The sequence below is a fragment of the Diabrotica undecimpunctata genome, chromosome 7, assembly GCF_040954645.1.
Source record: "Diabrotica undecimpunctata isolate CICGRU chromosome 7, icDiaUnde3, whole genome shotgun sequence".
Classification (NCBI taxonomy): domain Eukaryota; kingdom Metazoa; phylum Arthropoda; class Insecta; order Coleoptera; family Chrysomelidae; genus Diabrotica; species Diabrotica undecimpunctata.
This window is the reverse complement of record NC_092809.1, coordinates 152,116,226-152,137,569: the sequence shown is the minus strand read 5'-3', so window position 1 is coordinate 152,137,569 and position 21,344 is coordinate 152,116,226. Positions and strand designations below refer to the sequence as shown.

The 21,344-nt window shown below is 34.8% G+C and overlaps 1 protein-coding gene across 1 annotated transcript in view; it reads left to right on the top strand.

Moving 5' to 3' along the window:
* LOC140446045 (sorbitol dehydrogenase-like) overlaps positions 1–21,344 on the top strand; it is a 50,303-nt gene that overhangs the window by 8,658 nt on the left and 20,301 nt on the right. Inside the window, exon 2 of the mRNA XM_072538552.1 lies at positions 15,089–15,122. Within this exon, the coding sequence (XP_072394653.1) occupies positions 15,089–15,122 (34 nt within the window). The remainder of the gene's footprint in view (positions 1–15,088; positions 15,123–21,344) is intronic.

Here is a 21,344-nt window from a genome sequence, read left to right as displayed (position 1 = left end):
CTCCAAATAATAAGCAATATAATATTCCAGTCGTCATAGACGAAAATACCACTAAACCTCAAAAAGTCATACGAACAAGCTAAATTTTGCTGAGAATGTCAATTTTGGGACTCCAAAAAATATTCAAAACAGTTACTCCCCTGCTTTCTCCTAAAACCATCACTCATAAGGGAGCAAAATGAAAAAATCGATTTACCAGTAATCTGTATGCCGCTGCCGTATAAAAAAAGTGTCAAATACAAAATGTAGCTGAGATAATTTTGAACAAAAATGTTTATTGGCATTTTTTATGTAAACTAAATTGTTCTCTCATGAACAACGCTTGCAGGACCCGCCGATTTTGAATGCCGGTTACGTGCGCAAAATCAATTTTAAATAAAAATTGTCTCAACTCAACTGTAAAAATTCGATATCTTTTGATTAGAGTGTTATATCTACAATTTTTGTATTTTGCCACAAAGGAAGTCGAGGCAAGAGCTTAGCTACATTTTTTACTTAAAAAGTTTTTTTTTCTACGTTTACGTACAGATTCGTAATAAATCGATTTTTTCCGTTTTCCCCCCTGTAGGTTTTAAGGAGAAATCCGGGGGTAAGAGTGGTAAACTTTTTTGCATCTTTTTTGGGGTCCTAAAATTAAAATGCACAGCAAATCCAGCTTCTTCGTCTCCTTTTTAGAGATCAAATCTCTGCCGACTTGACTACAAACAGCAACGTCAAAGCATACTTCAAGGTTACATTAGAAAGTAACAAAAATATATACAAGGCGTTCCAAGATGTTTGAGCAGTTAATGAATATTTTTAACTAAAAATTGGGAAATATCAAGTGTACCTACAATACTATCATTTGAGGTATACTTGAGATCTACGATGTCATCACATGCGCTGTGATTTCATCACAATGATAAAAAATTAAATTATTAAGGGGGATGAAAATTCCTGAGATTTGTTTTACCACGATTGATGAAGCATACGTAGCGAATTTATTTGTCAATAAGGTCCATCGCTGCAGAAACTGGCGCATACAATTACAGTTTATAGTATTAAAAAAACGACCATTACCATCGATCTAAACTGTGCGGTTTATGAATTGCGACCTACTGATTTGGATCACGAGTGATGAAGTTGGTTTCCATAATAATGGGATCGTAAATCTCCATACAAGACGTAGATGTCCAAAAAAGATTTCCCCCACCGTTGCCTGTCAGAATTCACTGGATACTTTCTTGGGCTCCTACTGAAATCTGGCAATACGGCAATTAAAAAAAATCTCCCTAACTACTATTCATTATTTTTCATTGGAAATTGAGAACTCCCGAGCTCCATCTGAGAAAACTCATACATCTACCGTAAAAAGAACTTTTAAACAACTTAAAGCAAATACTCCCGCAACATCAGAATACTCACGTGCCTTCTCATTGGATGAAATAAACGAAGCGCTTAATCAAACTACAACAGGAAAAGCAGCAGGCTTCGATGGAATGTATCCTGAGTTTATAGTCCACACTGGTACAAAAACACGACAGTTGCTCAAAAAATTCTTTAGCGACATTGTGAATACAGCTGTGCTACCCCCAGAATTCAAAAGAACAAAAATTATCGCAATCCAGAAGCCTGGCAAAGACAACAAGCTGCCTGAAAGTTACCGGCCTATTGCCTTACTCAGTTGCTGTTATAAATTACTAGAACGACTTTTATATAACCGAATATGTGACACCATTGAGGATGCGATACCAATTGAACAAGCTGGATTTAGAAGAGGACGAAGTTGCTGTGACCAAGTGCTGTCCTTAACTACATTTATTGAAGCTGGCCTTGAAAGACGCGAAAAATCTGCCATAACATTTATAGATCTCACGGCTGCGTATGACACTGTGTGGAGAGAGGGCCTTATTTATAAGCTGATGAAAATCATACCTTGCCTCAAAACTTGTCAGCTGATAAACAATCTACTGACTAACAGACTGTTTCAGGTATATATGAATGATGCACAGAGTAACGTTAGAAAACTTAACAACGGCTTACCTCAAGGCTCAGTGCTAGCTCCTTTATTATTTAACCTTTATACAGCAAATATACCTGAAACAAAATCAAGAAAATTTGCTTATGCTGACGACCTGGCCATTGGCTTCCAAGATAATAGTAAAGAAGCAGGAGAACGAGCTCTAAACGAGGACTTAACTACACTAAGTAACTATTTTAAGAACTGGCGCTTACGTCCTAACACAAGCAAAACTGAAACCTGTCTCTTTCACCTGTCGAATCAACTTGCGGGCGATACTCTCAATGTAACTCTAAATGATACAGCTATCACATAACAACAACCCCAAATATCTAGGCGTCACACTTGATAGAACACTCACCTTCAAAAGTCATCTTACAAACACAGCCGGTAAACTAAGAACAAGAAATAACTTAATATCAAAACTTGCCGGAACAACTTGGGGTGCTTCTGCAGATACTCTTCGGACCTCTGCTCTAGCTTTGGTTTTTTCAGTGGCAGAATATTGTGCACCAGTATGGCTAAATAGTGCACATACAAGCAAAATCGATGTCCAACTTAACCAAACCATGAGAATAATCACTGGAACAATAAAACCAACGCCAGTGAGATGGCTGCCTACTCTGAGCAATATTGCTCCACCAGATCTACGCTGTACAGCAGCATTAGTGAGAGAGTACCAGAAAATTGTAGCCAACGTACAATTACCAATACATCAAGATATCCCAGACATCTCAAAAGAGCACCAGCGACTGAGATCTAGAAATTCTCCAATACGATCTGCCCGAAAAATTGGTAATTCCTATGATATACATAGGCAATGGACAACAAGATGGATGCCAACAGTAGAATCGGACTATATTAAGATATCCACCCCAACTCAGGGTTTCATCGGATCAAATCTACCCCGGTCCACTTGGGCAAGGCTTAATCGTATACGTACCGGATATGGTAAATGTGCTGATTCGCTGTTCAGGTGGGGTCGTGCAGAAAGTCCACAGTGCGATTGCGGACAATCTAGACAGACCATAAGCCATTGTGTTTCAGACTGCTTGAATCGTGCCTACCGTGGAAACCTCCAGGACTTTGCGGAATGTTCCCCAGAAGCAATTGAATGGCTATGTAAATTGGACATTAATATTTAGTGTCATTCATTCTGTCATCTTTAGTGTTTAAATAATATATTTAATATATATGTATATATTATTGTATTTGTATATTTATCGTACTGTGAAAGTCCATACGCTAAATAAATTGGAAAAGTTGCAGTGGTTACTGTAATCTCGCTTTCAAACTAGATGGGGCATTAATATTTGGTCTGGGTTATAATGGGCATTTATGATCACCAGCAAGGAAAACATAACTGAAGCAAATCTGTATGTGAACCAAATGAGAATTGAACGTGTCTCACAATACAACTACATGGGAACTATAATCAATGAGTCGTGGGACAATACCCAAGAGATTAAATGTCGCATCGGAAAGGCAAAAAGTCCATTTTTAACTATGAGCTGTGTGTTCAAGAGCCATTACCTCACCCTAGAAACAAAAATAAGGCTCCTTAAATGTTACGTGTACTCAGTGCTTCTGTACGGAGTAGAAACGTGGACATTGATGGCGGAAACTCTATCAAAACTTCAGGCTTTTGAGCTATGGTCATACAGAAGGATCCTGAAGATACCATGGACAGACAAAGTCACCAATGAAGAAGTACTGCGGAGGATGAACTCAACCGGGGATTTGGTCAACATCGTGAACGGCTGAAAGCTGCAGTATTTGGGACATATGATGAGAAATCAAGGCAGATACGAGCTACTTCAATGCGTTTTGCAAGGTAAAATTGAAGGAAAAAGAGGCCCAGGACGAAGAAGAATATCCTGGCTTGGTATAGAAAGACCTCAACACAGCTATTTCGTATAGCAACCAACAAAGTCGTCATAGCCAGAATGATCGCCAACTTTCGGAACAGACAGGCACCCTAAGAAGATAATGTGCATTTAATAGATCTTTTTATAATGCGAAATATCTGCGGCAAAGAATTCTTTTCATTGTTATTAAATTGGTACGTGATTTTTCAATTCTACCGTTTATTTGGCACTATAGTCGTTATGTTGTGTTAATAATGTTCCCGGGTATGTGTACTTCCTTACTCTTTCGATCTTTTTGCGTCCTATCACCAAGGTTTCGTCAGTATTGTAGTTCTTACTAATTTGCATCAACTTCTTTTATATCGAGGATCGAGGCAGAGCCTATATTCTCGACTGCGCCTTAATATTTTATTTAATTATTTTTTGTAGGTTTTTTAAATTATCAGATATTATTAGGGTAATATTATTAATTAAAGACCTATTCACTTTTAAGTCAGCATTAAAAAAAAATAGAGATAAACTATAGATAATAAAGAATATCGAATGAACTAGATGTTGCTATAATTTTTATCTCACATTAAAAAAGGAATATTGTAATAAATAACTTTCTTTCGTCATTGAGCAAATTCCATGAATTGTATATAGAAATATTTTTCTATTTTTGTCCAGTACATCTAATTGATAATATATATTTAATCTTTAATTTGTTGTAATATAATGGCATGACCGGATATAGCGAAGTGTTAGATAAGATTTTACCACGATTTCGGAATAGATCTTAATAGTAGGGGTTAAAAAGGTCATAAACCTATGATAAGATTTGAATTTTATGTGATTAATTTTTAAAATTATCCGGGAAGGTTATTTCATACAACTTATATTATACTTATAAGGGAAAATATTATCAAACAAGAAATATTAAATTTAAAAACTAATAACAGGCCAAATAAAATAAATCACAAAATAGTAATAAAAGTATGGAATACCAAAATTATATTAATAAATGGGCAAATTTAAAAAATTAAATTGGATAAAGTTGGATAAACTTGGTTTTACTACTTTTGTCTCGGTGTTAATGTTTTAGCAAGGGCGTACGCCAGGGAATTGTATGTATTTGAATTTATTCATTTATATTTTATTTTCGAAAGCCATATTTTTTATTCGAAAGCCCATAAGGCATCTTCTTCTTCTTTGTGTGCCTTGTCCGTTCCGAACGTTGGCAATCAACATGGCTATTCTGACTTTGTTTACGGCAGATCTGAATAGTTCAGCAGATGACAATCCGAACCATTGCCGCAAGTTTTGGAGCCACGAGTGTCTTCTCCTCCCTGGACCCCTTCTGCTGTCTATTTTCCCTTGAACGATCAGCTGTAGTACTCTATATTTATTATGTCTCATAACGTGACCCAAGTATTCCAACTTTCTTTTCTTTATACTTATTCCTACCTCTCTCTCTTTACCTATCCGGCGTAGTACCTCTTCGTTGGTCACGTGCTCGGTCCAGGATATACGTAATATACGTCGTTAAGCCCACATTTCGAAGGCCTCTACTTTTTTCATCAATGTTGCGGTCAATGTCCACGCCTCCATTCCATATAACAAAACCGGGAATACATAACATTTCAGAAGTCGAATTTTGAGAGGTAGGGTGAGGCTTTTAGAGGTGAAAATTTTCTTCATGCTAGTGAACGATGCTCTTGCCTTTTCTATTCTTATACGTATTTCCTTCGCTTTATCCCAATTTGAGTTAACTGTTGTTCCCAAGTAGATGTACGAATCCACGTGTTCAATTCTTTCATTGTCTAATATCAGTTGCTGTGGTGGTTGTTGGGTTTTGCTTACTAACATCCATTTGGTTTTTGTGATATTTAGTCTGAGTCCGTATTGTGCACTTGTTTTTTGTATCTTACTCATTAGGCAACTCAGTTCCTCTATGCTACTTGCTAGAATCACAGTGTCATCAGCATACCTTATGTTATTAATTATTTCTCCATTTATCTTTATGCCTTCTGTGCTTTCCTCCAGCGCTGTCGTAAATACTTCTTCTGAGTATATATTAAAGAGAATAGGAGACAAGATACAGCCCTGTCGTACCCCTTTCTTGATCTCAATTTTATTGGTCAATGTAGATCCTACTTTTAATTTAGCTGTTTGACCCCAATGGAGACTCGCTATTGTTCGAATGTCTCTGTAGTCGACTCCGATCTTATGGAGAACTTCAATTATCTTTTCATGCTTTACGTTATCGAATGCTTTTGCGTAGTCTATAAAGCATATGTACACGTCTTTGTTCATATCTCTGCAGCGCTGGATGAGTACCTGTAGACTAAAAAGTGCTTCTCTTGTCCCAAGAGAATTCCGAAACCCAAACTGCGAATCTCCAATGTTATCCTCGCATTTTTTGCTTATTCTGTTGTAAATAACCTTGGTGTATGCCTTCGAAATGTGGTTAATTAGACTTATCATCCGATGTTGATCACAAGACTTGGCTTTTGGTTTTTTCGGTATGGCAACAAAAGTTGACTCTAGCCAGTCTTCAGGAAACTCCCCGCTGTTATAAATATTGTTAAAGAGTCTGAGGAGTGAGTCTAGAAATTGACTGTTTGTTTCGCACAGCATTTTCAATACTTCCCCGTATACGTTATCGTTGCCTGGTCTTTTGTTATTTTTAAGACCCTTTATAGCATTCTCCACTTCTGATTTTAGAATAGAAGGCCCAGTATCATCATTGCTCAGTGTATACCCACTAGGACTGTCATCATTAAACAGTTGTTCCACATAAGTTTCCCAGATTCTAACTATTTTGTCGGGGTCTAGTTGTAGATTTCCATTATCATCGCATAGCCCTTTCGATAAAATATTGTAGCTTTTCTTTGTTGTGAGTTCTTTTATCTTCTTATGCATATTGTGATAGTCGTATATCTTATTCTGATGCCATAAGGCATCAGGAACACGAAAAACGATCAACCTCTTTCCTTAATATATAATAATCGAGTCTTCTCCAGCTGGCGCCATTTTACTTCTTCTTCAAATGCCATCTCCGCGGCGGAGGTCGGCAATCATCATAGCTATTCGGACTTTTGAGACGGCTGCTCTGGAAAGTTGATTTGATGTACATCCGTACCACTCTCTCAGGTTGCGCAGCCATGACATTCTACGCCTCCCTATGCTTCTCTTTCCTTGGATCTTTCCCTGCATAATCAGTTGGAGCAAGGTGTATTTCTCTCCACGTGTAATATGTCCAAGATATTCCAATTATATTTAAAATTTATATTTCTTTGTGCATCCTTCTCAGAACCTCTTTGTTTGTGACGTGTTCTGTCATTTTAGAGGAATGCAAATTAATCGTCTGATTCATAATTCTATTTTCATATTGTTCGTTATTTAATAATTTATTATTTCCCAATTAATTGCTGCGTGCGAACTCAACCCATGCCTACCATCGTCCAATTTGTGGCGGCGTATAAAGTGAAATTTCAATGCGGCATCTTTTTTTTTGTTAGTACGGTACTAATCACGACCAAATAGTAAAAAATACGTATTTACGATTGCTGTTCATCGATATATAATTTTTTTGTTTTCCTGATTAAAGAATTTTCTAGTTATGTAATTAATCGGTGAATACAATTTTTATATTAACCGATTGAATGAATATAATAGATTACTTTTCTTGTTTGAAGCTATTCCTATTAAAATCTATAATTATAAAAATATTATTATAGGCAGGTCAATGGGGGAGTGTCAACCACCAACTAATCATATTTCAAGGTTGAGCAATACGAACATCGCAACGTAGATCCGTTCAGCATCAACGTAATCAAAATTGTGATTGCTTATTGGAGGTCAAAGTTTGCAATTGTATTTATTAAATAATGATAGCGAATAAAATTGACCAAAAAATTAAAATTCGTTGACCCATACATCAACGTTTATTATGCAATTTTCATTTGTATTGTTGCCATTTTTTATATAAATATTTATACAAGCAAAATATTAGCTTTAGTTTAGATATCAGTAATGTTAATAGCTCGTGTAACATTTTTAGAATGTTTTGATATTTTTATGTTATTACGATAATATTACACACTAACATAATCCTGTGCGTCAGAACTTCCGAAATGCTTTCATTTCCCAGTATAACTCTCATTAATTTCGGATGTTGAAAAATTATTTTGTTTATTTTATTCTATTGCACATGTCTTACTTTTTTTTATACTATCTTAGTGTCCTTATCTAGAACTAGAATTCTGCCAAATGACTTGCTTCTAATCATTTATTTTACTGTGAATGCTCTTGGAGAACTCTGGACTCTTCTGGTATTATGAAAAGTTGTCCGTGTTTTATATTTTGGTCCAATCTCGAATGCTTTTTTGGTAGGGACGGGAAAAACCTACCGGTTTTAACCGAAAACCGGTTTTTTTACTTCGCAATAACCGGTTTTATCGGTTGTTTTTTTGTCCCGATTATAACCGGTTTTTTATTTTTAAAGTAAAAACCGGTTATTAGGTTTTTACGGTGATTAGGATTAGGTTAGGTATTATTTTTGATCCCAATCAAAATTATTATTCTCAAGTAATTATTCCAAACAAAACCATAATTCAAATTTTAGTTTATTTTATAAATATAGAAGCAAACTGAAAGTGCAAACTTGTAACCTATTGGATTAAAAAAACCGAAAACCGGTTTTTGAAAAAACCGGTTTTTCTTTGGCCGGTTATAACCGCCAGGTTAAACCGTAAGCAAAAAAAACGGTTTAACCGAAAACCGGTGTTTTGTCAAAAACTGCCATCCCAATTTTTTGGCCAAGAAGCTGGTTTCTTTCAACACCCTCGACTTTTTATTTTTCACTTCAGACGAAGATGACGATAAAGACGATAAAGACTCAGCTTCAGAATTCTGTATCTATTTTCTACATATAGGTATATATTTTTTAACATATAATCCAAATAAGATATTTTCCTAGATTTGAAATTTTTTAGTAATTCCCTATTCTTGTTGTCTCTTCTCAATATTTCGCTGTTATAGTTTATTTTTATGAACGAGAGAGTAATTAGCATAATTTTAACTGGTAGCTCCGACCACTTCATGGGCGTGCTCAAGAATGAAAAATTACTTTGAATAATTGTAAAAAATAAATGAATTATTTCAGTGTTATAAAGTGTTATGTGTATGTAAACAAAAGTGACCTCTTTTATCACACACTATATTAGAACTGACTGGCCTACATTAAAAAGGGTTTTAAAAAATTCACATTTTTTTTAATTTTTAAAAATTACAAAAGAAAAAAAGAGTTTTTAAAACCGTCTAAGGTATGTTAAATAGATGAATAAAAATATTAATATAAAACTTACAGCTACTTGTTACAAATCCAAATCAGATTCAGAAGATGAACTTTCAGAACCAAGATTTATAATAACTGGCTCGAATCATTTTATCAGTAATATTGTCCAGCTTCCACATTTTTTCCTCTTCTTTAATAGTGTGATTTACTGCCTTTTCCCAGTTTTCAGGTTTTACATTATTTACGGCCTCCAAAAACAACTGTTTAACATCATGAATTTTAAAAGTGGTATTTTTTCTTGAAACTTCACTCTTTATCTGTGCCCATACCAGTTCAATCGGGTTTAATTCACAATGATATGGTGGGGATCTAAGTACTGTCATTCCACGATTTTTGGCAATTTCATCAATTTCGTATTTTTTAAATTTTTCTTTATGAAGGGCACACAACGAATAAAGTTCCTTTCTTATAGATCCGGGATGGTACGTAATATTTTTTGAACTCAGCCAATTCTGCAAGTCTTTTTTTAACCACTTGGTTGTGGTCAGTCCTTCTATAAGTCTGGAGTGATAACTTGCATTATCCATTACTATTACACAGTTCTTAGGAAGAAGATCTATCATTTGTTCGAACCATTCTTGAAAGACATCAGCGTTCATGTCTTCATGGTAGTCACCGGTACGAGTTGATTCAAAAGTTAATAAACCACCTTCAACAAAACCGTCTGAACTGCCAATGTGTACTATTATCAGCCTGCATCCCTTTACTGATGGTGGGTTTAAACCAGTAGATAAGTTATTTACAAAAGCGTGCCTTTGACTTGTAACAGTTTCATCCTGCCAAAATTTATTTGGTGTATGACCCTCGTTGATCCATGTTTCATCAAGATAAAATATTTTTCTTTTTTGGTTTCTCATTTCCTTTATGGTTCTTAGAAAATGTCTTCTCCATATGACAATATCGCTTCTTTCTAATAAAATAGACTTTCTGGAATTCTTTTTCCAGCGGAAGCCTATTTCTTTTAAAAGTTTCCATAACGTACTTCGACTCATTTCTGGGTAATCCTTATCATCTCGAACTGAGACAAGAACTTTATCCAATGTTGGAAATTCTTGTCTAAAGAAGAATTCATGCACTTTCCGTCGAAGTCCTTCTTTAAAATGATATTCTATTTGAAATTTTGGTTTCCCTGGAGCATTACGTGGCATTTGAAAACTACCACATTTCTCTTCTTTAATAACTCTGTAAATCGTAGATTTCCCAACACCAAGTGTACTGCTAACTAACTCAACAGTCACACTTTCACATAAACGTTTGTCTGTAAATGATTTAAAACAATTAAATATGAATGTTTTTTCATTAACTGTTAGAGGACCAATTTTTCGGCGTTTACACGGCACTTCCAAATTTTCCATAACACTAGTATACACAATAAACTGCACCTTGCAACTGAAGTACCTACTTTTAGTGAACTGTTAAGAATTTTGAATACGCCACTTGGACCTTCCTACAAAATGGAAAAACCCACTATCACATTTTCTGTGGAATAAGTTTAGAAGGTAATTATCTAGTCAATTACTGTCGTAGATTCCTGGAATTAAAGAATTAAATGTTTGATTGTTGAAACCCTTACTTCGTGGAATGCACTCATTTTAGATAAAATAAAACGTTTTATTTTATCTAAAGAATTAAACTTTATTTTGCAAATAGGTAGGTACTTATTAAACTTTTATTGGTTATATATAACCAATAAAATAAACATCTTACATTTCTTGCAAATTCATTAGTACCTGTTAACCTCCATCACTCCGACACTGGCAACCTTATTTAGGGATTAGTAAACCTCACAACTATTGTATTCTATTCTGCTCCAACCTTTATACCTGGTGGTCATAGTCAATTTAAAATTGTTTTCCTATATACTTCTGTAAACTTGTTGACAAATATCTGTTTTTCATTGAGTCACCCGTATCAACAGTTTAGGGATTTGCATACATAATTTATTGTTTTATTACTCTCTCATACATAAAAATACACTATAATAATTCATGTTATAAAGGATTAGTAAACGAATTGTTTAATACTTTAATAATCCTAAATAATCTTATTTATCATTGTTTTTAATGAGTATTCAAAAGCATTTTAACCAGTAAAGAAATGGCCTACTATTAAAATTAGACAAGGCGATAACGATTGTTACTAACTTAAATTGTAGAATAAACTTAACCTTGACTTAAAGTGCACTAATACTTTTTTTTGAAACGTCACAAAAGTATTAATTTTTGTGACTTGATTGACAATATGTTACTTTTACGCCTAGATATAAAAGTGTAAAAATGAGCTTCGTAAACCTGCCTACGACGTAGAAATCAGACTGGAGTCTAATACAGGAAATATCACTGAAATAAATGAACATTGAAAATGAAAAATAAAGATTAAATGGGATGTTTAGTTGATTGAAGAGTTAACTAACTATTTTTAACATAAACATAGTAAAATGAAAGATAAAGCTAATGGATGAATAAAATCAAAAGATATTGAAATACAATAATTATTTAAAAAATAATAAAAAAGATGTGACGTCTATAACGTTGCAATATGTTGTACATAATTAAAAAAAAACGCTGATTTTAAAAAACAAATTTATTTGTTATGAGCTTTTTTTCTTGCTGGAAATTTTATCGCCTCTAGAGTTGTCATTGTTTTAGTCATGCTCTTTCATTAATCACATTTTTGTTTTGCCTTGTAGATTTGTTGTTCTATAAATGATATTAGTATGTTTAAAAAATTTACTCATTGATAGGTATTCTTTATTTTTATAATTATTGTACTGTGACGGGAGAGATTTAATTTAGATTCAGAACCTTTGCATATTATGTCGCTATAAGTGGATGGCAGATGCCCTGCATTGAAATTAAATCTAAGATCGTCTTTCTGTTTTGGTTCTTTACTCGGTTTCGACTACTAGAAACTAAATTCACTAAGAATTTTTACCGTGATGAACGGCATATGGAATGCATGTTATAGATTCCCTTGTCGACTAATTTATCAATCTGTCTGCTTTGCAAGTTGTAGAAAGCGCAGTGGTATTAGTGGATAGGATTTCTAATGTTAAAATTGAGATATTTGCCTACTGTACTTTCTACAATATACAAAGCAGACATATTGTTGAATTTACCGACAAGAGGAATCTACAATTTGCATTCCACAACCTGTCGATCTACCACGGCAAAAATCCTTCGCGAATTAGTTTCTACTACTAACGAACATGAGTAAATAAATAAAGGAGAAAGACGCGGATTAAGGTCGAAATACATATAAGCGGATGGCAGGAGCCCTGCATTGAAATGAAATTTCAAACGTCTTTCTGCTTTATTTATTTACCGATGTTCGTGAGTACTAGCAACTAATTAAAATGGATTCAATATTTCGTACCAAAAATACGCCGTAGTATTTTTTTTCAAGAAAACACCCTATTAAAGATCACGCTGTAACCTTACATGGCAATGATATTCCATTTGTTTCGGAATTAAGATCTTGGTGTCGTACTTGACAGAAAATTGCTTTGGACTCAACATATTAATTATACAATTGTTCGCTGCGAAAAAGGTATTAATTTTCTTAAAATGGTGTTTAAGAGATCGTGGGGTGCAATTCAAAACATTGCATTGAATTTTTATCGAGCCTATATAAGATCTATTATAGATTACTGCTGTTTGGTATATGGTAAACTTTGGTAAACTTGATAGAATCCAATTTAAAGCTCTAATAATTGTGTTAGGATTGATGAAAAGCACTCCAAATGAAGCCACCCGAGTTCTCGCATCTGAAAACCCACTCTCATTGCGCAGAGAATATCTGGCAAGCAAATATTTCCTAAACCAACATTATCGTGGCACTTATAATGCAAAAATAATTAATGAATTAAATACAGCTGATTTAACATCCACATACTTCATTAAAAAAACTCTCCACCACTTGCAAGAGCAATTATAACTTGCAACGAGCTCAAGTTAATAAATTCCCCTTGTAATCTTATCAGGGAATCGTTGGATATACCACATCTAACAAGTGTTCTAGCTACAAATATTATTATTCCTAAATACCAAAACGAATTTTGTTACACTACTCGCAAAGGAATCTTAAGTGGCTATTCAGACCATATTGTGATTTATACAGACGGGTCAAAATCACCAACATGTACAACCAGTGCTTACTTTGTACCAAAAATGAAGATTAAAAAATCATTTATCTTAAATAATCAATCCAGCATCTTTTCTGCTGAAGCATGTGCTATATAAAAAGCCCTTGAATTGTGCTGTGAAAACCAGTGGAACAAAATTGTCATATGCAGTGATTCACTGTCAGTATTACACTCCTTACAAAACTTTAAATTCACAATCAATAGCAATATATTCATATTAGAAATTTTTCAACAGTTACTAAAACTATCAGATCCATATGGTGTTAAATTTGTATGGGTTAAGGGACACTCAGATATTTTTGGCAATACTATTGCTGATTCTATAGCTAAAAGTCCATTACAGCATCCACATTGAATTCAACGTGATAAAAGAATTCAAGACATGTGATCTACTTGCCTATATCAAACAACATATTAAATTTAAATGGGACAGACGATGGATTCAGTTGGGTGAATGCACAGGCACTAATTTATACAAATTACAACCAACAGTAGCTGTGAAACAATTTTACAAAGATGTTACACTAAGCAGAAACACAGTGTCAACTGTCTTAAGATTAAAAGTAGATCATTGATGTTTTCCGAAACATCTACACAAAATAGGAGTTCTCCCAATAGACCGATGTGAGTGTGGAACTAGTATAGCTGATTTAAATCACATACTTTTCGACTGCCCACTACATCGTAATATAAGCACGTGGCTGCTAAAAGAATTGATAAAAGAGGGTTTAAGTACACTATTAAACATAAATCTTCTATTAAGTGAAGACAATATAAAACTTTTTAAAATCATTATGATATTTCTTTTAAAAATTAAATTAAAGGTATGAGTGTAAAATTGATCGTGTGCATGAACATTTCCTTTGTATGTTTACCATATATGTTACCCACCTACCTAACCGTGGTTTATGTCTTGTTTGTTAAAATAAATCCGCTCTGATGAATCTCTGAGCGTGAAAAGTGTCCTCCTTGTACAATCCTGTATGAATGAATACTAATATTAATATGTAATTACGTGGCTAAAGGTTCCAAGCCAATAAGCAAAAAAAATAAATAAAAAAGAAACTAATTCGTGAAGGATTTTTACCGTAATGGATGGATCGACAGGTCGTAGAATGCAAATTGTAGTTTCCACTTGTGGGCTACTTTAACAACCTATCTGCTTTGTATATGTAGAAAGCACAGTAGAAAAATATCTAAACTTTAGTTTCGCCAAACTGATTTCTTTTATGATTGTTATTAGATACCATTATAGCTTCTAAAAAAAATTATTTTTATGATTATTCTTTTATAACGGGAAAGATTTATTTTCAATCCAGAGCTTCTGCATAAGGCGCTCTGAGGAAATACGTATAAGCCGATGGTAGGAACTCTGCGTTGAAATTAAATCTCAAACGTCTTGTTCCTTTCTCATAGTAATTTTGCGAGTTTATTTTCGAACGCTTTCCCAATAAAATAGTTTTTGTGTTAGAGATAAATAACTAGAAAATGATTTTTTAAGATTCCCGATTTTTTTTGGTATTCTTTCACCATCTGTCAAGTTTGTCCTGATCTAGGGAATTTTTAATTTTCATAATTTTGCATTTGCTTACATTTTTCATTTCCGCTCTGTATCGATAACATTACTATTCTAAAATCTGATGGGCCTAAATTTTTTTCGAATTATAAACTATTTTTTTTCTAATTACAACATACGTAAGATTCTGTATATTAATGTTTCTATTTATTTTTTTTAGGAACAAAGACCAATTCCAGTTCCAAAAGATAACCGTAAGTTGTTTCCATATTTATAGTATATAATAACAATAACTATAAACAAATTATTACAAATGATTATGATATAACTTAATTGCTTAATTAAAAAATATAATTTTGTTTTATTAAACTTGTTAAGTGTTTTATCATATCACGCAGTACACGGTATAATATCAATAAATATGTACTTAGTTGTGTAAAATTACTTAATGTACTTTAATAATTATTTTTTATTGAGTTTACGATGTGATCTTATGATATGATATGTTTCAAATTGATACAATTGAAATAATTTATTTGCAATTTTACTCTTGTTCAAATAAAAAGTTTTTAAATTAATGCACTCGACTATTTTCGTCAAATTTATTTTACATGTAAAATATTTAAACGTGTTAATAAGTTGCTAGGCCCTCTTCTTCTTCAAGTACCATCTTCGTTCCGAAGGGTGGCGATCATCAGGGCTATACGTATTTTCGAAACTGCTGACCGAAACAATTCGTTGTTGCTACAGCTATACCATTCCCGTAGATTCTTTAGCCAGGAGTTTCATCTTCTTCCTATGGACCTTTTTCCTGCTATTTTCCCTTGCATAATTATTCGAAGCAGTTCATATCTTTCGCCTCTTGTAATGTGTCCCAAGTATTTGCAGTTTTCGTTTTTTGATCGTAAATATGACTTCCTTTTCTTTATTCATTCTTCTCAAGACCTCGACATTTGTGACTCTCTCGGTCCATGATATTCTCAGGATTCTGCGATACATCCACAGTTCAAATGCCTCTAATTTTTTGGTATCAATCTTTTTCAACGTCCGTGACTCCATTCCGTAGAACAGCACAGAAAGTACGTAACATCTCATCAGGCGAAGTTTCATTTCAAGGCTCAAATCTCTTCCGCAGAACACTCTCTTCATTTTAGTGAATATGGATCTGACTTTTTCTATTCTTATTTTGATTTCTGTTGAGCTATCGTTGTCTTCATTTATAAAAGTGCCTAAATATTTGTATTTGCTAACTCGATCGATAATATACTGAGGGCTAGGCCCTCACAAAATGTTTTAACAAACTAGTAATAAAAGGAATGGTATTAGGCATTTATAAGGCATGAATGCCTTCTCCTTCTATCTAAAAAGATCTACAGATCAAAAAGTTTTAGTTTTGCCAAACTATAAAATGTTTCGCCCTATGTTATGCTCATCAGATACGCAAACTCGAAGGCGGAAAGGCAGACCACTTATCCATAGTTTTAACTACATACAAAAGTAGACAGGCCCCATCTATCTTGAATGTCAGAAAATTGTCAGAAAATTGTCAAAAAATTTATCTGGGGATATCCACGTCACTGCCGATCGCCATGTTCAGAGATGCTGCGAAATTTATAAGTCTTGTCCCAATATTATTGCATTCTTCGTGTATTCTATATATTTGATATATCCTAGCTTACCTTAATATATGAGTTAATATGTGAAACTAGCAACTCCTTTGTAGTTAAAATCTCAAAAATTAACTTTCTAAGAGTTTCTTCTAGCTTCATCAGCAGTCACTTTCAAATAGTTGATTTTTCTGACCGATTTACTCTGTTCTTCAATCCCAAACAGCATTTCTAACAAGCTCTCGAGCAACTAGCCCAATGTCGTGTGTATAAACGCATGCCATGTTTGTATTGTGTACAATTGTTCTACTTTGTCTCAGTCTGACACGTGAAAAGCTATGTTAAAAGGATCAGTATAAAAGGAATTCCCTTGCATCACTTCCGTATCTATCAAAAAAGGTCTACCTAACTCTGGGCCTAAGTGCGCTTTCCCCTGAGAACCTTCCAAATAACCATGACGAACCTTATACCTCTCTTTGTTACCCTAAACATTTTGCATTAATTATATCAATTTAAGTATTATCAGGCAATCAAATGCCTTATGGAAATCTCTTGTAAAATATTTTCCAGATTTTATATGCCACATTTAGTATTGTAACTACCCTGTAATTCGTAAACGTTGAGTAATTAGTTAATCAGTTTGAGTCGTATTGTGTTTTTAACTTTTTCCATCAGATGGAAGTAGTATCGGTTTCCCATCATCTGTGTTGTGTTTGGTTACGCAATACGATCACTTTTATAGGATTTTCTTTGAGCTGAAGGCTCACTACACCATTTTTATATCAAGATTAGATATTTTCGAGCCAAAAATTAAAAGAGGCTCACAGGTTTGTACCAATGTCATCAACAAAGTAAACCTCACCCGGCTCGGACACCGGAAGGAATGACAGATTGAGAGCTTTTTCTTGATTCGGTGAGTGGTGGTGCATGAGCGTTCTTAGTTGGTATAGCGATTTTTCTAGTTAATTCCGATAACGAATGAGACTCTAGCATGCTAACTAGGCGTATTTCAACATTCCAAAGGCCCGTCGGTAGAGTTTCCTGCTCTTGTTGCACGTGGTTTATACTGTCGGAGTACACACAATTCTTAGATAGGCAGGCGACTTGTAGCCGCACGAGATTGAGCAATAACATGTCTGTGATGATTGCACGCGCGCTACACTGAAGAAATCAGCATGTCCTCCCTGACCGAGCGACCGGGTAATTCACTGAACCTCCTTCGTGCTAGGGATTAAGGCTTGCAGTTGTTCTCCATGAACGAAGAATTCCCAGTACCTAAGCGCGAGTCTAAAGCTCGCTTTGATTACGTCCCTGCCCTTTGTACACACCGCGTGTCCCTACTGTCATCGAATGCCATAGTCTGTTGACTAGTACGCATTTCGATGCGCATCGCCCCGCCTCGAGTTTTCCCATTGGCTCTTGACCTGGAAATCCCTATTTATCGCTCGAACAGCGCATATAAATATTAACGATTTTCAGGTCAGCCAGGTCAGTCCCTCACGGGCTCTCCGAGAGCTTAGTGCTCTCGGGGCTCTGCTCCTGTTCTATTTTCCATACTCTGTGGCTGAGAGTTATTTTCAACTTTAACTTGGTGTTTTTATTTCGACAATCCTTTGTCATGTAAGAAAATATCTTGTCTTTCTTAAGACAAGCCATCGGAAGACCACAACCTAATGTACCATTTTCGACGAGGAATTTGTTGTGTAAGAAATATCTTGCCTTTTTCAAGGCAAGACACCGAAGATATAAATATTTACAAGTCCATACCCAGTAAATGGACTTAAGTAGAGGAGCTCTCGACGTCAACTCCGAAGCCCTCTACAGAGCACCCGGGGATAACAGAAGGTGGTTAGACCCTTAATTGTTCCCCCGAGGTGACACTACTACCAGTTGATGGGAGCAATGTCGTAGGCATAGAATAGTTAGTACTTTGTAATAAGTGTGTTTGGTTTTGGAATATCACCGTTACGACGAAGGTACAGATGTACATAAGTTAAGACCAATAAAATGTGAAAGCATTTTCATTTCTTTTTATTAGGTGTATATCGACGCCGCATTTCAGGTTATTTCACCTTGGCTAAAAGTTTACATCTATTTACGATTTTATCTATAATGCATACAAATGCGAGAATTCCTGCATAGAGATTTCCAAAAATTCGATCAAAATACGTAATAATTAATTATCAAATTATTAATCTCTTTGTTAGGAAATTTGTGTCCTTTCTTATAGATAACCTTGGCTTTGACCTTTGTGTTTGCACGGCATGTTTAACATACAATACAAATTTTTACCAAGAGTTGTATTGATAATAGTTAATCCACTTAATATTTATTTTTGCAAACAAGGTAATCTACCCACAATCGTATTTTCTACAGTGTATTCATGTGATTATAGATTGGCCTTTTAAATTGTTCTCTGAACATGGGTTTTTGTATAACTAGTAAAAATTCCCAAGAATGCAAGTTATTGTAATTCTTTATATAACAGTAGTTTCAAGGTTGTCGATTAATAAATCATATAAATATCCCATTTAAACTTGCAAAGTCAAAACTAAATATGTTATAATACAAAACAAGTTCATTATCAACAATAAAGAAAGTAATGAAATTCCTACACATGTTCTTATCAAATAATCGTTATGTCTTATTTGCGTATCATAAGTTATTTTAAATACCAACTTGATTGTTGTCATTAGTTTTGCTTTTATCGTTAGACCGTATCGTCTGTAAATGGAATGAATTTTTCTTGTAGCCTGCTCTGCATGACGGATTTTCTATCAGTCATTTTTGGAATGCGTTTAACAAGGCGGCTGTGATAAGATGCATTATCCCATACAATGACAGATAATGACTATCTGCATGCTGGAGAATGTTCTGGAACCACTTTTTGAAGCGTTGGAGTTCACGTCTTCTAAAAGTCCTCGATTTTCTTCGGTATAAAAACAAAGGTACCATTTTGCAGAAAACCAGTATTGCTGCCAATATGGGCAACAATTAGACGCTAGCCCTTACCTGACGGTATACACAATCTTGCTGATAAACTTTACCGACTGTATGCTTGGCGTCAAGGTATTAATTTTTTCTTTTTGTCGCACAATATTTCCGAAGTCTTCTTCTCCTTCTTGATGTGCCTATCCGTTACGTATGTTGGCGATCATCATAACAATCTTTATCTTATATGCAGCAGCGCGGAAAAGCTGCACAGATGTTATATTGAACCAGATTCTGAGGTTCTTTAACCAAGATGTTCTTCTTCTTCCTGGACCTCGTTTTCCAAATATTTTTCCTTGCAGGATGGCTTGAAGGAGAGCATCTGAATTAAACGTAAATAATTACGTCGCCATGATATTATTTCCTCATTATTTGTTGAAATCGAATTCAGGTATCATTTTATATATTGAAAGTTAATATTTTGTTATGTTGTTCTTAATGATTAACGGCTCATTTTAGGAAAATTGTGGATTTCGCATATTTTACTTAATACGGATTTGAGGGTCGGAGCCCTATTTTCAAAGAAAAATGAATGTACAGTTCTGCGGAGAATATTTTTTTGGGATTCATCCAACTTAATAACCTATACCTGTACGTCTACTGTTGGACATATGTCTCAGTCAGCTCTTTCGTTTTCATCCAGTTACCGCTAGTACTCTTCAGGTCATCAGTGCATCTGGTTGGTGAGTGTCCTCTGCTCCGTAGTGCTTCTTCCGTCTGTTGTTTTTGTTCTACTACGTACTTCTTCGTTACCCTCGGATCTCTCTGAGTTACGCGAATCCTATTTACTACCTTTTTTCCTTCATATACTTCTTCTTCAGTGCCTTATCCGGTCCGGATGTTGGCGATCATCAAGGCTATTATGGTTTTGTTGATTGCTGTGCGAAACAGCTCCGCTGAGGTCATCCCAAACCATTGTCGGAGATTTTTCAACCACGAGATACGACGGCGTCCCGGTCCTCTTCTGCCAAATACTTTACCCTGCATAACGAGTTGAAGAATTCGATATTTTTCTTCGTTCCGCATCACGTGGCCGAGGTACTCAAGCTTACGTTGTTTAATTAAATTAAGCACTTCTTTTTCTTTTGTCATGCGCTGTAGGACCTCAACGTTGGTGACATGGTCCACATAAGATATTTTTAGTATCCTTCTGTATATCCACATCTCGAAGGCTTCGATTCGTTTTTGAGTGGCTTGCGTCAGTGTCCAAGCTTCAACGCCATATAGTAACACTGGAAGAACGTAGCACCTCACTATTCGCATTTTGGTTCCCAAACTGAGATCACTGCAGCACAGCAAGGATCTCAACTTAATAAATGTAGACCGTGCCATTTCAATTCTGGATCTAGTGTCTCTTGAGCGTTCATATACCTTCCAGATAATTTGTTTTTCTCTTGTAAGACGGATGACAATTTACCGACTATGTAATTCCCACTAAAATTTTAAATAATACCAGATTATTTAATTTTCAACCATCAAAAAAAAATGTAATGTGATGACAAGTATAATTTCGATGGTAATACGATCTTCACAGACGTCACAATTAAGAAATTTTTTCAGGGAATAACATTGTTCGTATAAAGTCAAGTATCTATATTCCTATAATATCAAGTCAAGACTTGGGTAAGTAAGAAATTCACAGAACGACAAATGTACGTACAGAGACATCACGATGGAATTAATTTCTAATAAAATAATCCAATGCTAAAAAAATTATGAAATAACGACGTCGCTGGAATTATGGAATTTCTTAACAGTTGACAGTTTGAAATTACCTTTGCCAGTGAGTCACCCTCTTCAATTGATTGTTATATTATAGTGCAATTCTTGGAAATTAGGATTCGTTCCACTTGATAACGTGCTCCCATTGGTGCTTTC